This window comes from Rattus rattus, chromosome 2 (assembly GCF_011064425.1).
Source record: "Rattus rattus isolate New Zealand chromosome 2, Rrattus_CSIRO_v1, whole genome shotgun sequence".
NCBI lineage: Eukaryota > Metazoa > Chordata > Mammalia > Rodentia > Muridae > Rattus > Rattus rattus.
This window is the reverse complement of record NC_046155.1, coordinates 3,757,793-3,774,474: the sequence shown is the minus strand read 5'-3', so window position 1 is coordinate 3,774,474 and position 16,682 is coordinate 3,757,793. Positions and strand designations below refer to the sequence as shown.

The 16,682-nt window shown below is 43.7% G+C and overlaps 1 protein-coding gene across 4 annotated transcripts in view; it reads left to right on the top strand.

The window, feature by feature from the left end:
• Positions 1 to 16,682, top strand: part of Chka (choline kinase alpha) — a 46,306-nt gene that overhangs the window by 28,464 nt on the left and 1,160 nt on the right. For 3 of the 4 annotated variants that reach the window (XM_032891288.1, XM_032891286.1, XM_032891285.1), the window contains 8 exons: positions 5,021 to 5,134; positions 9,150 to 9,283; positions 9,679 to 9,783; positions 10,791 to 10,849; positions 13,041 to 13,128; positions 13,885 to 13,993; positions 15,600 to 15,706; positions 16,194 to 16,275. In XM_032891288.1, the coding sequence (XP_032747179.1) occupies positions 5,021 to 5,134; positions 9,150 to 9,283; positions 9,679 to 9,783; positions 10,791 to 10,849; positions 13,041 to 13,128; positions 13,885 to 13,993; positions 15,600 to 15,706; positions 16,194 to 16,275 (798 nt within the window). Of the gene's footprint in view, positions 1 to 2,411; positions 2,539 to 5,020; positions 5,135 to 9,149; positions 9,284 to 9,678; positions 9,784 to 10,790; positions 10,850 to 13,040; positions 13,129 to 13,884; positions 13,994 to 15,599; positions 15,707 to 16,193; positions 16,276 to 16,682 lie in introns of all 4 variants that reach the window. The other variant, XM_032891287.1, reaches the window with a different exon arrangement.

Sequence of the window (16,682 nt, the reverse complement as noted above, 5' to 3'; positions counted from 1 at the left end):
GAACTAAAACTTTATAAAGATAATGAAAAGTATAAATTTGTTTCCTTCACCCATCTAGATGACTCTCTTTCTTTTGTTCACCCTTTCCTATCTAATCCATGTACCCATCACTCCTCTGAAACTCTTGTTTTTATCACTAGCAACTTGTACATTGCCAAGTCTGCAGCCATTTTGCTTCTCTTCTAATAAGCTCCTTCTTCTAATAAGGCAGCCATCTTACCACCTCTTCTCCCTGGATTTCTTCCTCCCATTGTCCAGATTTGAATCAGTTGTTTACAAGTGGTAGGTTATGTAAAATGTTAACATTTTTGGTTTTTCTTGGGGGTTTTTTAGAAGCAAAGTTTCAGTATGTTGCCTGAACTCCACCCAATATGTGTCCTCTTTTAGAAAAACAACAACTCCTAGGGTCCAGTCCAGTTAGTACTGCCGGCATGCACATAAATGTGAGCCTTCCATTAGAAAGAGCGTGGGAATCAGCAAGGGCCACACACTTAGAGAAGCTCCAGAAACCATTAACTGCCAATAACTGCTAATGATCCCTCAGCTAGAAGTGGTAGTGTAACAGTCACTGCTCTCCTGTTTGGACATTGACTGGCTTGATTTTGTGCAGGTCTTAATGTAGAAACCACAGCTGCTGTGAGCTCCCAAGTGCAACAGCCACATCATGTCATGAAGACAGTTCGGTGCAGCATTCCTGCTCATTACCTGGCCATTGCACTCTTTCCACTTCCCCTTCCTTGATGTTTCCTTAGCTTTAGGGGTGCTTACTGATGTGCCTGCTTTGAGACCACTGCTGTAGAATGGGAGTTCTCGGCAATAAGCCAGTTTCACTTTTGCTCTGGGAGTTTTCTCAGTGCATAAGGTTTCAATGTATGTTGCTTCACATGTTCCTGTCTGTCCCACAGGCTGCTCCTGTCTGCCCTGGTTGCCCAGTTGAGCAACTGCTCTCTCACTTCCTTGACTGCTCCAGACTTCCTCCATCAGAAGAACTCATAGCTCATTTGTACCTTGCACTTCTGGGTCTGTTTGGATATCACTGCCCTTCCATAGCTTGTCCTTCCAGCCTTCTGTCCCTTCGTGGCCTTGACTCCTGTAATTCTGTTTAGTCATTTCCTAGTTCTCTTTGTGAGTTCCATACAGACAGGGCCTGATGGGGCTTACTCCTTGGCTCCCTGATATTTAGTAGAATGCTAAATATTTATCAAACATTTTGTGTTCTGAATCAATGAATGATTAAGTTTTATTTCTGAAACCAAAATAAATAGTTGAGGTATTGATATCTCCAAAAGGTAGCACTAGCCTGTGGCTGCCCCAGATGATGAAATGGAGTTGTTGGCTAGGGGCCAGGCCCTGTTTGTTCTGACCACTGCTCACTTGCTTCACCTAGCCACCAGGGAGAGCATCAAGGACTTGGAATTGATTGTATCTGTGTGCAGGTTGATGGGCTTTGCAGGAGTCTAGGTAGAATATTAATCCAGGTACCAGTGATAGTGCTCCCACACACCTAAGACAGGCACTGATGAACTTACTGAACTTTAAATCTTACACATGAGGTCAGGTATTGTGTTGTCTGCCTGCAGCCTGTCACTGGGGAAGCTGATGCAGGAGGTGCAGGGAGATTGGAAATTTAAGAGTAGCCTGGACAATTATGCAAAGGTTTTGTCTCCAAAACCAACCAGAAGAGGCTGGCAAAATGGCTCAGTGGGTAAAGTCAACTTACCCCTATGCCTAACCACCTGAGTTCAAGTCTCAGTGCCACATGATGGAAAGAGAACACCAACTCCTGGAAGTTGTCCTCTGACCTCCATATTGTGGCATGTAGGCAGCCACAAACATGCACATTCATTCATATATATATATATATATATATATATATATATATATATATATATTCTCTCTCTTTCTCTCTCTCTCTCTCTCTCTCTCTCTCTCTCTCAAGTTTTTTTCTTTTTATGTGGACAGGATGCTTGCATGTCATGTACAAAACCCTGGGTTCCATCTGCAAGCATTGTAAGACCTGTACATGGTGGTTCACACTTTTAATCCCAGCAGGAAGGAAGATCAGAAGTTCAGGGTTATCTATAACCAGTTCAAGGTCAATAAGTGCTACCTAAGACTGTCACAAGAAAAAAAATACAAAATGTAACACTTCAGATACAGTTGAACCCTCACGGTCATCGTAATCACTCTGCAGTACGGGAAGTTGGAAAACAAATTTTAATCATAACAAGTCTGGATTTTTAGACAAAAGAAGCTTAGAAATGATTTAACTGGAAGTTAGAATGTGGGGGAGGGGGAGTTCTACAGAAGGCTCAGAGCTACAAGGAGCCATACCTGGTAGATTGCCTACTCTAGAGCTCAGCCCAGGATACTCTTGTTCAGTTATGGTCAGGCTCTGCTTGCTTTTGCAGTTTCCACTGTAGGAGGCGCCGAGGAGACTGCTCCCAGCCTACAGGGGAGAGGACTACAGCAGATGACAGACACCTTGAGGGCCTTCGCTTGAGCTCCCCTGAGAGTCTCTGCAGTATCGGTCTTCAGGTCAGACAGGGCTGCAGTAACTGTCCCTCCTAAACCAATGTGTTACGAGGGTTAGATGAGCAATAAGAACATTTCATGTGCTAAACAGAGGTATTCGGTGTTGTCAAAAAGATACAAGTCCATGTGATACCCAATTCCTTAGTCTGAACCAATTAATATCTATATTGTCAAATACACAAACTTGTAACTAATAAATACAGATTGAGCCTCTCAAAGTATAATATAGACTAATATGGGGATTATACAAGATTATAGTTAGTCTTTAATTGTAGGGATTAGGAACAAGCACTTGTCCATGACTGACTTAAGATTTTGTATGCTTTGACGGCTTTGGAAACAGCATTTCTTTCTATTGTCTTATCAGCTGTGGTATTCTACCATTGCCTAATGAGCTTGTCCTCAGTTTCTGAATTCAGTTTTTGTCTGTTTGTTTGTTTTAAACCTTCAGAGCTGAGGACCAATGCAGGACCTCCTGTTTCCTAAGCAAATGCTCTACTATGAGCTAAATTCTAAGCCCCCTGAGTTTTGTAATGTGAATGCTGCAAGCATGTTTATCTGGGATTGTATTCAACCATAGCATATTTCTTAACAAAGGGAGATCAGATCTCTGAATTTGAGGACAGCCTGGTCTACAGAGCAAGTTCCAGGACAGCCAGGGCTACATAAAGAAACCCTGTCTCTTTAAAAAAAAAAAAAAAAACACAAAAAACAAAACAAAGAAAAAGCACATCAAAGAGTGATAAAAAAAATCACCTGAAAGCTGGAAAGAAGGGGGAAAGTTGTGATTTTAGAAGTAGTGACACACACATACACACACACACACACACACACACACACACACACACACACACACACACACACACACCTTTTGGTGTGGGATTGGGGCCAAGTGAGACACTCGACTGGTGGAGGCTCTAGCTCAGGTCTGACTACCTGAGTCTGATCTTCAGACCCTATAAGGTAGGAGAGAACTGACGCCCAAGTGTTATCCACTGACTTCCACATGGGCTCCATGGCATGTAACTGCCTGCATGGAGAAAATAAAGTTTTTGAAAGTTAAGGTGGAATCTGAACTAGGACTTAAGACACTAAATGAGTAAGTAACACTGTGGAGAGCCAAAGACCCTCCCACCCACTCTTAACAAATGACAACTCACATGCCCTACCTAATTTGCTGTTTTCAGGGTGACAGGAATATGAATTGGGGAAAAGGTGGGTTTTGAAATCATAGGTAGAGAGAGTTCCATGAGTTATTAGGACTAAAGATAGAAGATAAAGATAAAGATAGGGAGGAGGCTGGAGATATCTTAGTGACTAAGACCGCTTGTTCTTAAAGAGGACCCAGGTTCGGTTCCTAGTATCCACACAGTAACTCAAGCCATCCAGAACTCCACTTCTAAAGAATCCAATACCTTCTGATTTGGTCACGCACTAGGCATACACTCTGTACGTATATTTGTGCAGACTGGCACTCAGATACACAAAGTAAACCTAAAGAAGAACATAATGGCTTTATAGAGAACATAACAGACCAGAACTGAAATTCAGAACCTGGAGCCCACGGACTAGGCAGGCAGCCTTTGGAGCATTCAAGCTCACTGGGTACTGAGTGGAGAGGCCCTTAAGTCACCTTCATCAGAATGGACATTGTCTTTGGTGAGAAGCCCAGGGTGAGACTCAACAGTAATGTTGTAAAATGAACAGACAGGATAAAAGCAGCGGCCCTTAACTAATAAGCCAGTTTACTTTGGTAAAGTGACTTGCTTTGGAGAGTACCATTCGACATGGGAAAGGACTTCCGTTATGGTTAGCCCAGTAACTGTCTCCCTAAGATACAGTTGGCATGGTAACAACATAGGAAAAACCACAGGCACTTAGGACTACATGGGTTGGGGCTGGGGATAAAGTTTTTGCATAGCATGCAAGAAGTCATGGTTTAGGTCCCCCCTGTACCAAATAAAGTGAATGTAGTGGCACATTCCTGTAATCCCAGCAGAGGCAGGAGCATCATCTACTACATAGTTCATGGCCAGCCTGGGCTACCTGAGACTTTATCAAAACAAATAGTGTTAACACAACTTTTAGTAAGATACCAAATTTTTTTATTTACCTTAAAGCATTTTCTACAGAGAATTACAGAGTATGTAATGTACTGCTTTGTAGAACTTTTTAGTCTTAACCCTACTTGGAGGGAAAATTGTATTTTTGGAATTAGTGACTTAAATTTAAAACATTATATAGTATAATGCTGTGAAAAAGTCGTGTGTGTGTGTGTGTGTGTGTGTGTGTGTGTGTGTGTGTGTGTGTGTGTGTGTGTGTGTAAGGGGGGAGGGACGGAGGGAGGGATGGAGAAGAATCATTGCCCAGAGGAGAATCATTGCCCATGCCAAAGAAGGCCTAGCATCCTGGAGGAACCTGCTCCTGAGATAGCACTTCCTGTCTAGGAAAACACTAATGCCTGGTCTGTTGCCATCTGTTCTAGGGGGCTGAAGCAATGGTTCTGGAGAGTGTTATGTTTGCCATTCTTGCAGAGAGGTCACTTGGGCCAAAACTCTATGGCATCTTTCCGCAAGGCCGACTGGAGCAGTTTATCCCGGTAAGATTATGGAAACCACAAGGGTGGACTCCCTTTCCTTCTTGTAGCAAAATAAGAAAGCTAAATGTCATTTGAAATACTAAATGTGGGATTCACAAATGTGGGAAATACTAAATGGAAGATAGCTCAGCAATCAAGAGCTCTCATTGCTCTTTTGAGGCTCTGGGTTCAATTCTCAGTACTGGCTCAGTCAGTGCCAGTTCAGGACGTGTACATTGTACACAAATAAATACACAATGCAGATAAGACTCTCACTTACAGAAAATAAGGCAAAGAAGTCTTCAAATTTTTTTTTAAGTGTAACTTATTTAAACTGGGTCGTAAGGAAAGCAAGACAAGAGAAAATGTGTTGGGCGTGAACCAAGATAGTAGAGTACTTGCCTAGCATCTAAACTGTGCTGTAGCCTTTCTTTCATACATAGATATAGTCAGACAAGGGGAAATTATATGTGAGAGGATGGAGAGATGGTCCAGCAGTTATGATCACTGGCTGCTCGTCCAGAGAACCTGGGTTTTAATTCCTAGACCCACTTGGTGACTCACAAGTAGAATCTGTTCCTCCATTCCAAGAGATTCAACGTTTCCTTCTGGCCTCTTTTCTTCTGGCATGCATGTGGTACAGACATACACAGAGGCAAAACAACTGTACATATAAAAATAAGTCTTTAACAAGATTTAAAAAATAGGTGCACACATGCACACACACGTCTCACCGTTTTGTTGCCACTTAAACGTTTCCTCTTTCACCTTATTCTTAGCCTCTGGGGTCTTTTTTTATGGGATGGAGCAGCATTCAAGCTGGAACTCCTTATTCTTCCTTCTTGTCTCCATCATCCTCCCTCTTCCCACTGTTTAAGGTTTCCTTCATCCCATTTTGCTGCTCTGGCCCAGTTCTTGTTTCCAAGGTGTCAGTATTTTCCTTGACTTGTCATGGGGCAGCTGCTGCTGCTATCGTTGTTGTTGTTTGCCTTGAGAAAGGATTTCTCTGTGTAGCTTGGCCGTCCTGAAACTCACTTTGTAAACCAGGCTGGCCTCAAACTCACAGAGATCTGCCTCTGCCTCTGCCTCTGCCTCTGCCTCTGCCTCTGCCTCTGCCTCTGCCTCTGCCTCTGCCTCTGCCTCTGCCTCTGCCTCTGCCTCGAGTGTACCACCTCCCAGCTAAATGTTTTTGTTTTGTTGTTGTTAATAAATGTAGTCTTTCTGAAACTCCTCCATCATCCTTGTGGATATATATTGAGCTGTGGCAAATAGCATCTCAGCCAGGTGACCTTGTGCTGGGTCCTGGGTCCTATCCATTGTGGGAAAGGACAGCCCTGTATACAGTAATTCTCACAGGCAGCACCATGAGTCAGGGCAGAAAAGAGCCACTGTGACTCTTGTTTTCACAGAGCTTACATTGAAAGAGACAGGAAGTCTTTCTTCTCCTCTTCTTCCTTTTCCTCTTCCTCCTGGGAAATCTTTCCTCTCTTCTCCTCTTCCTCCTCCTTCTCTTCCTCCTCTTTCTTTCTTCTTCTTTTAAATTGTTTTTTTTTTTCCCCTGTATAGTTCCTGGAACTCATTCTGTAGAACAAGCTGGCTTCAAACTCAAAAGATCTACCTGCCTTTGCCTCCCAAGTGCTGGGACTGAAGTGTGCCACCACTGCTGGGCTTAGATGGAAAATCTTTCATCAAATCTCCAAAGGGAGGGAGAAGGGAAACTGGGGACCAAGGGAGACTCGACTGACCATATAAGCCTTTAGTTTCATGTAAAGAACCCATAGACACAAATGGATGTAGAAAACTGTTGAGACTCAAAGCCTTGCATTACAGTGAAGCCCTTGCACTGAACCCCAAAACATAAAAATCTCCTTAGGACATGTAGGGTACACTGGAACACTCCTTTAATCCCAGCACCTGGAAAGGAGTGGCAGACTGATACCTGAGTTGGAGACCAGGTTGGTCTACATAGGAAGTTCCAAGCTAGGTAAAGACTGAAAATTGAGGCTCTGTAAGTAAGTAGTTCCTCAGGACTGTTGTACAAAATGGTATACATCTGTAATACCAGCATTTGGGAGTTGAAGGCTGGGAACCTTCATCCTATGCTACATTGGAAGGTTTAAGGCTGGGCTATATGAGACCCTGTTTTATTATTTTTTTGTCCTTTTAAATATGTATCTTAGCTCCTTTTTTTCCTAAATAGGCATAGTCATCCAAATTAAAAAAATGAGTCTCACCAAAAACAAAAAGAAAATATATGGTTATGTATAGTACACAATACTTGATAACTAATGAGTGGGTTCCTTGCTTATGTGTTGTACTTTTTATTATCATATTATGAGTGTATTTCTTCTACATAGAAAAGAAAATGTTGGGCTGGAGAGATGGCTCAGCAGTTAAGAGCTCTGACAGCTCTTCCAGAGGCCCTGATTTCAATCCCCAGCAACCACATGGTGGCTCACAACCATCTGTAATGGGATCTGGTGTATCTGAAGACAGCTACAGTGTACTCGTATACATAAAATAAATAAGTAAATCTTAAAAAAAAAAATGAAAGAAAGAAAAGAAAATGTTAAGCCAGACTGGTGGCTCACACCTGTAATCTCAGCAGGCTGAGGCAAAAGGGTAACCCTAAATCCGGGGCCAGCCTGGGCTTCACAGTTGAGACTCTGTCTAAAAACAAGCAAGAAGACTAGACATAGTGGTGCATGCCAGCACTCAGGAAGCAAAAGTAGGATGATCTTTGTTTTTTGTTTTTTGTTTTTTATAATTGTTTTTTTTTTCTTAAGATTTAATTTTATTTTATGTATGTGAGTACACTGTCACTGTCTTCAGACACACCAGAAGAGGGCATCAGATCCCTTTACAGATGGTTGTGAGCCGCCATGTGGTTGCTGGGAATTGAACTCAGGATCTCTGGAAGAACAGCCAGTGCTCTTAACCTCTGAGCTATCTCTCTAGCCCATAGGATGATCTTTGTACTTGGAGGCCACATCCTGGTCTACATAGTCAATTCCAGGCTAGACCGTGAGACACTGTCTTAAAGCAAGCAAAGAAGTTTCCTATAATGAATGTGTTGTGTTTGTGTCAGACTCTTATAGTAGCTATAGAGGAGTGGCCCTGAATCTCTTGGTTACATAATTTTTCTTTTGTGCTTGATTTAATCTTGTGCTGTTTTGTTCCTTGCAGCCCTAGGAGCAACAGGTTAAAACCATATATGGTTTAGCCGTGTGATAGGCTTAAACTGCCTAGCTTTGTTAATAAGTACACTGTGTTGTTGCAGTAGCCTAAGGACATGTTTCTGGGAGTACTTTTAATAAGTGTCAACACAATGTCTACAGGCTAGGATTTGACCTCCATGTCTGATACCTGCTCCATATCAACCCACGCAGCAGGGCCAGTTGTAGCCCTCTTGCACCTAGGGCCTCCCCTGATAGGAAGATGTTCCCTCTTTTTTTTTTTTTTTTTTTTTTTTCCGCACCTAGGGCCTCCCCAACCCCAAACAATGATAGGAAGATGTTCAGCTAAACCAGTTTTTTTTTTTTTTTTTTTTGGAACAACAGGGCCTTGCGTGCTGATGTCAGCTGTAGCTGTAGAGATCTATCACATGTCACAAGAGAATGGTGTGTTTTGCTCATTAAAGAAGGAATTTCCTCAGGTTCTTAATGAAATGGACCTGTTCCTTGTTGTACACCCTGCTGTTCATTGTACACTCTTCTCAACGTATACCATGCTCCTCTGTATAGAAGTACCATGGCACTTACTGGGCATCACCTGTGGAGATGCTGTGTCTTTCTTTTTTTGGGACTCACTATGTTAAACCAGACTGGCCTTGAACTCACAGACCTGTTTGCTGTTGACTCTTGAGTTACTGGGATTAAAGGTATGCACCACCATGCTGGGCTACTTAAGAAAACTTTGTGCCCTGGGTGAGACTTTAATAACTTACCTTAACTGGTTCCTGTTTCTAAAGTGGTGTGGTCTTAGTACAGTTGTTAGGTTGCATGTGTAAATGACAGTTCCTGATTCCTGTTTCCAGAGCCGGCGATTGGACACTGAAGAATTATGTTTACCAGATATTTCTGCAGAAATAGCTGAAAAAATGGCCACATTTCATGGTATGAAAATGCCATTCAATAAGGAACCAAAATGGCTTTTTGGAACAATGGAAAAGTAAGTGTTGAAATTACTTGATCCTCATCACTCTTACCCTGGTGTCTTTGGCAGTAACAGAAGTGAGTGCTTCCCTTCATCTGCCAGGGTGGTCAGAGACCCCTTTGGTTCACTGGTGTGCATGCCTTACTTGTGATGTATGTCTCATGATTAAGTCTTTCTTGCATGTATCAATCAATTCCTGGACCAAGAATGAAGACTTGTTTGCAAAATTGCTATCAGGTGGGTGGGTGGAAAGCTGGTCCCCCTGAGTACTGTAGGCCCAACCACCCCTCCCTCTTTCCTGGAAACACTGGGCTTCCTTGGTGCTGGGCCTGGCTAGAGTTGGGTGCTTGAGTGAGGCCTAAGAATACATCTGCTCAGCTTAGCACTGGTCTTTGTCCTTCCTATGGCAGATACCTGAATCAAGTACTAAGACTTAAATTCAGCAGGGAAGCCAAAGTTCAACAACTGCACAAGTTCCTCTCTTACAACCTGCCTCTCGAGCTTGAGAACCTGAGGTGAGTATAGCCTTCTGTCCCCTATCCTGACATAGTAAGCTCGTCATCTACTGAATTAATGCTCTCTTAGTAGTAAGTCCTGGTGAACAGGATGGATTGAACCCTCTCTCTCTCTGAGACAGTGTTTCTCTGTATAGACTTGCTGTCCTAGAACTCACTTTGTTGACCGCTAGCCTCTGTCTCTGTCTCTGCTGGGATCAAAGGTGTGTGTGGGAGGGCAGGGTAAATTTGTCTTTAAAAGATGTTATTTTTATTTTCAAATCTGAACTCATGAACTCAATTCCTCTACAAGTAAGTATTCAGCTTAATCACTGTGAGGTTTGTTTTTTTTTTTTGTTTTTTTTTTTTCGGAGCTGGGGACCGAACCCAGGGCCTTGCGCTTCCTAGGTAAGCGCTCTACCACTGAGCTAAATCCCCAGCCCCCACTGTGAGGTTTTTAACCTAGAACAGGAGTGATGGGGGGTACGGGGGTAGTAGGCCAGGGAGATGGTAGGCCAACCTTAGCTTTGGCAGACATTGAAAATTTTGAGATTGGTTTCTGAGCAGAACCCCCTATTGTGTCCTTCTGGTGAGGCTGGGTGCAGGCCTGTGTGCTATGCCAGGTGGAAATGGTGCCAAGATTTTAGAACTCTTGCTTTATTAGGACAGAAAGCAACTGTCTAGTTCTATGCGTGCTGTGAAGGAACCATTCTAGGGGCATGTAAGTCAGTGGTTAGGCTCATGAGGAGCACTTGTATGTTCTGGGATAGCAGAGGACACAGTAGTCCAGTGGGGAAGAGCTTGCAGTGCAGAGAAGTTGAGTGGGTTCTCTGCTGAGACATACACTGACACGTGGTCCTGGATGTGTGAGTGTGCTGTGCTGGAAGGCAGGCTTGATGTTGGCCACACGAGTGTGAGTGTATCCCACCAAATAGGATGGGTGTTCGTGAGGCTGCTCTGTGCTAGCCATGAGAGTATGCATGCACCTTACTGAATTAGATAGGTAACAGTGGGGCTTTCTTTTCCAGGTCATTGCTGCAGTATACTAGATCCCCAGTTGTATTTTGTCATAATGACTGTCAAGAAGGTAAGAATTGCCATGGCATACTAAAGACGAAGCCTGTGTAAGACTCTTGATGTATGTGTGTGAAGCATGCAAGATGACAGCACAAGTACACTAAGTACATTGAAATAAGATGCAGCTGGCAAGTGAAGTTTAAGTGCAAAAATGAGCTAGAATTTTATACCAAAGAAAACCTTCTAAACTATAGTTAGAAAAGCAAGTTCTCAAAAAATGAAGAGTATTAATTATATTTACAATATTAAAAATATATATATTAGAAAGATCTGAAAAAATTTTCTTTAAACTGGGAATTGGGATGAAACCACATGTACCTGTTTGTGTATAACTCCTTATGGTAGATAATCCTACTTTAGCCTACAAAGCAGCCCAAGATTGTGCAGGCTCTATGCAACTTACTTAGAACACCTTCTCAGAAAATGCCTACATACCACTGGAGAAAATTATAGTAAAGTATATGTTGCTCTTAAAGAATTTTTTTTTTCTTTTTTTCGGAGCTGGGGACCGAACCCAGGGCCTTGCGCTTGCTAGGCAAGTGCTCTACCACTGAGCTAAATCCCCAACCCCGCTCTTAAAGAATTTTACTAGGTTTTTTCCCCTGTGTCTTAGTTAGGGTTTTATTGCTGTGAAAAGACACCATGACCAAAGCAACTCCTTTTTTTTCTTCTTTAATTTATTCACGTTACATCCTAATATCAGTCTACCTCTCTTTCCAGTCCACCCCCACACCCCCATACAACTCCTGTCCCCATTTCTCCCACCTCTTCTTCTTAGAGAAGGGAGAAGCCCCGCCTGGGTTTTGCCCCACCTTGGTACATCAAGTAACTGCAGGACTAGGCACATCCTCTCCCACTGAGGCCAGAAAAGGCAGCACAGTTAGGGGAACGGGATTCATAGGCAGGCAACAGGTTCAGGGACAGCCCCTGTTCCAATTGGGGCAACCTGCATTTAGACCAAGCTACACATCTGCTACATATGTGCAGTAGGGGGCGTAGGTCCAGCCCATGCTTGTTCCTTGGTTGTGGTTCAGTCTCTAGGGTCCAGGTCAGTTGACTCTGTTGGTCTTCCTGTGGAGTCCATATCCTCTTCCGGTCCCTTAATCCTTCCCCCAACTCTTTTCCAAGACTCTTGTAGCTTCATCTAATATTTGGCTGTGGGTCTCTACCTCTGTTTCCATTGACTGCTGGGTGGAACCTTGAACTCAAGAACTCTAGAAGAGCAGTCAGTGCTCTTAACCATTGAGCCATCTCTCCAGTCCCTAAATTAGTTTCTTATGAAGACTCCTCATCAATAAGTTATTAATTTGAGTCAAAGTATTTTTCTGATTAGCTGATCATGGCTTGCCCAGCAATGGGGAAGAGCAGGATATACAGGAAAGCTACAGCTTTGCCTGTTAGCCACAGCCTTCTGGTCCTGATGGTGATGAGGTGTGCAGAGCATCATTACCAGAGAGGAGTCTGGACCAAGTCACTTGTCTGATTGATGGCCAAGTGTAGAAAAAATAGAAATGACGGTTGCATTTATTTATTATACAATTTTGGGTGTCTTTCTCCTGTTCTTGTTTTCATTGTCATTGGAAGCAACAGGAATATGCTGCAAAACCTAGAAGTTTACTTTAATCAGAAACCTTGGGGGAGAGAGTGGCCAGAGTTAGCAAGGTATGGAGCTCCAGGCCCTCTCATCCACTCCTGAGCTGCTGAACACACTAGGCTGACCCAGGCAGGTTGGCAGTCACCCACCTGCCTTGATTCAGTGCTGGAGGAAACATCATAGAGCCACTCATTGTCTCTGGTCTTCTTGGGCTGGACAGCAAGCAGGAACAAATTATTTGGGTCCCAGTTGGGCAGTTGATGACAGCAACCCAGTTCCAAGATTCTGGGACATTGACGTAAGGAAACCAGATGTATTCTAACACACACTGTGTGAGGTTTTTGGAAAGTACTGCTCCAGGCAGTAGTTGAGGAAGTCTGGCTATGATCTGAGTTATGCAGAGATCCTAGAGACAGAGACTAGGAACAGGTGGTCCTGGAGCCTTCCTGCTTAGAGCCAGGCCACTGCCACAACAAAACTTGTACTCTATATGCCCATGATGTCTTTAGAACCAAAGCTGAAATCATTTGATGTAAAAATCACACTCTGCCTCCCAAGGGTTGAGCCTTGTGTTATAAAAATGCCTTTTCACCCAATTTTTTGGTAGGTAATATCTTATTGTTGGAAGGCCAAGAGAATTCTGAAAAGCAGAAGTTGATGCTCATTGACTTTGAATACAGCAGTTACAATTACAGGTAATGTGTTATAGTCAAATTCCAATTTCAGTGTCATTTCATTATTCTGATACAAAGCAATTATAGGCTCAAACAGCATACTGAGCAAAAAAAGCTTCCCCACCAAGAAAGGAAGCTATTTGCCCCTGAGGCAAATCAGCCTTTCTATGCAGTTAGAGCAGGCACTCACAGCAGTTTGCCACTTCCTCTGGGCTGCCAAGATGGTTCTCCTGACAAGAGAACTGATTACCCCAGAAGCAGTGTACTCAGGTGCCCAAGTAGCATTCAGGTAGCACCTTTGGTTCTCCGTCTGCTGTGGTTCTGATGCTTACCCAAATTGGCTTCTGTGTCATTAAAGCTACCATACATATTCCTGTGTTGGGGTAATTTCTTACCCAGTAAGCCCATATAAAAAATACGACCATTTATTAACATTTATAAGCTATATGCCTAGATTGGACAGATCTACTCTAGAAGCCTACCTTGGGGATCAGAGATCCCATTTAAGGTTCATTCAGCTTTTAATAGACTTTTTATATGTATGTATATGCATTATGTATGTGCCCATGAGGGCTCTTGGAGGCCATTAGATTCCCTGCAACTAAAATTAGCAAGCAGTTGTGAGCTGCCTGACATGAGCCCTTTGCAGGAGCAGCAAGTGCTCTTTCCAATCGAGCCATCTCCCCAGCCCTCATTTAGCCTTTTCCCTTTCTGCCCTGGGAACCTGCAGGTCCTGCAACATGCTTCATTCCTTGACGGCATTGCTCTCTCTTTCAGGGGATTTGACATTGGAAATCATTTCTGTGAATGGATGTATGATTATACCTATGAAAAGTATCCTTTCTTCAGAGCAAACATTCAGAAGTATCCTACCCGAAAACAACAGGTAGGAGACTCATTTGTATTGATAAGTTAGCCAGGGTTCACACGGTTAGGATTACACACTCATTTTTCTCATTTACTTACTTACTTACTTACTTATTTAGCTAGCTAGTTAGTTTGTTAGTTAATTAGGTTTTTCAAGCCAGGCTGTCCTAGAACTCAATCTGTAGACTAAGCTGGTCTCAAACTCCAAGATCCACTTGCCTCTGACTCCTGAGTGCTGGGACTAAAGGCGTGCTTCACCATCCCTGGCACATGCTTGTTTTTAAAAGATACACTGTTTACTCATTAAAGAAGAAACCAAACAAAACGTAAAGCACGCCTGTGTGGGTGTTAGCTAGGGACTGAACTCAGGGCCTCCTGCATGCTAGACTGAGTATTCTGCTATACCACTCAGACATCCCAGGTTCATGATGGTCTGCTTAAATTATGGAAGCTTAGGAAAACTATTTTACTTATATTTAAAAACATTATTTTGCCTGGGCCTAGATGACACATGCCTAACTGCTGGGGCTGCCTAGAAGGAAGAGAGAGAGGGGAAGAGGATTGTGAGCCCAGGCTGCACAGCAGCACCATGCATCACAGTCCAGGGAGGAGTGACGCTGTAGATTATTGGAAGCCTTGGTAGCATGTAAGAAGCCCTGGGCTCATCCTTAATAATAAAAATAATAGTGATAATTCAGTTTTGTTAACATGTGGGTGCGTACTGGACATCTGAGTTATCTTTTGTTAACTCCCTGAGCTGTTGATACCTGGTTCAGTCAGAGGAGGGTTAGGCCTCCTGTGGTTCCTCCAGTATTTTCCAAAAGCTCCATTTCCTAAGCTTGTGGGATAACTTGTGAGCCTGTGTGTAGCTGGAGGAAAAGCTTTGCTGTGAGTGGTTCCTTTCCCATCCCAGATTTCAAGGGGGCTTAACTATTGTGTGGAGAACCATTTCTTGTGGGAATTTCTTCCTGGGATTTTTTCTTTCTCATTTTTCAGCCCATCTCTGAAGCCTGGAAGGAAGCTTGATGGGCTTTGGTCCTGAAAGTGGGCAGGGCAGGGAGTGAACAGGAAAAGTCTAGGGAAACTCAAGGGGAATGCTGCAGGATGGTGGCTCAGATGATTCCTGTGAGGACAGGTGTGAACAAGCCACTGCTCCAGATCAGTCAGGGAACATCTTGAGTCTATGGAGCCAGGAGTCAATGAAGAAGCTTCAGGAAGCAGACTGTATTCCAGGGTCAGCCTTTCAAATGGGAGCTTGCAAAGATGCCAGACAGTATCATTACTCTCCTCTGGTCACCGTGTAAGGCTGTTGGGGATGAACTTGAATATGCCCAAAGCCAGGCAGCCTTATGTGAGGGTCAGGAGGAGTAGGGGATGATGGGTCTGCTTGGGGTGAGGAAAGGGCCTAGGCTTGTTGGAAGAGAAGTTAGATCCATAGATGGGTAGCACCAGATTCAGAGCTGTCAGAACAGCTGGGAAGAGTTATCAGACAGGCAGAGGTAATGGTAAAAGACAGCGCTCAGACTGTAGAACAGTGCAAGTTTAAGGCAGTTACTTTCTAGTTACATTTTTTTCTGAGCTGTTGAAATAATCATCCATCCTAACATAGTTAATTCTTTTTTAAGCTCCATTTTATTTCCAGTTACTTGACTACATTCCAAAATGATTTTGAAAGCCTCAGCAGTGAAGAGCAGTCTGCTACAAAGGAAGACATGTTGCTTGAAGTCAACAGGTAAGCTTTCCCTGTTGTGTGTCGGCAAGCATAGCCAGTTGCCAGTCAGTGGTGGTGGTGTGTGTCTTTGCAAGGAGAGGCTGGATGGTGACATGACTGTACTCATGCTATTTGAACTTTAGCAGGAGCTCTGGAAAGTGTGGGTGACTGTGGGCTACAGAAGCCCGCTCAGGAGCACTTCCTGCTGAGTGCATAGGGCAGGTTCTCAAGAGCTACTGTCAGCTGGCGGTTCTGTGTGCTCTCTTGTAGCAGAGCATGGGCACCCCAGGGTCCCGGGTTCCCTGCAGCTGGGTATATTCACACCAGTAAGTATTCCCATGGCTGGCCAGAGGTGAAACGACTCCAGTCCCCTTACATACATTACATACAGTCCCACAAAAGGGCCAAGGCAGCACGCATAGCATAAGAAAGATGTCTGATAGCATGGCTGGGGTATAAGATGACCTCTTTGGTTCCCTGACTGACCTTCTCACTTTTGTGGTTACAGATTTGCCCTTGCCTCTCATTTCCTCTGGGGACTTTGGTCCATTGTACAGGCCAAGATCTCATCCATTGAATTTGGGTACATGGTATGTTTCAGGGGCAGTTCTTCCAACTATGGTGTGGGGGCTATGGTGTGTGAGCTTGATTTTGGCGCTGGATGACCTGGTGGCACTGGGGCATGTAGCTCTGCAGGTCCTTCTCAATGATGTTACAGTTGCCGTACTCCAGGGCCATAGGAGCTGTCCTTGTCCTTGACATAGACTCTTTCTTGGGACAGGTCCCTCTTATACTAGGATGACTGTCCTTTAGGTTGGAGGTTTGGTAATGATGCCATGAGGCAAAGACAGGAAATATTTGGATATTTAAAGCAGGTTTTGAAGTCAGAGAGTTGGTTCAGCAGGTAAAGGCATCTGCCACCAAGCTTCTTGATGAGCAATCTAGTACCTACATGGTGGAAGGAGAACCATCCCTTGCAAGTTGTTCCTTGACCTCT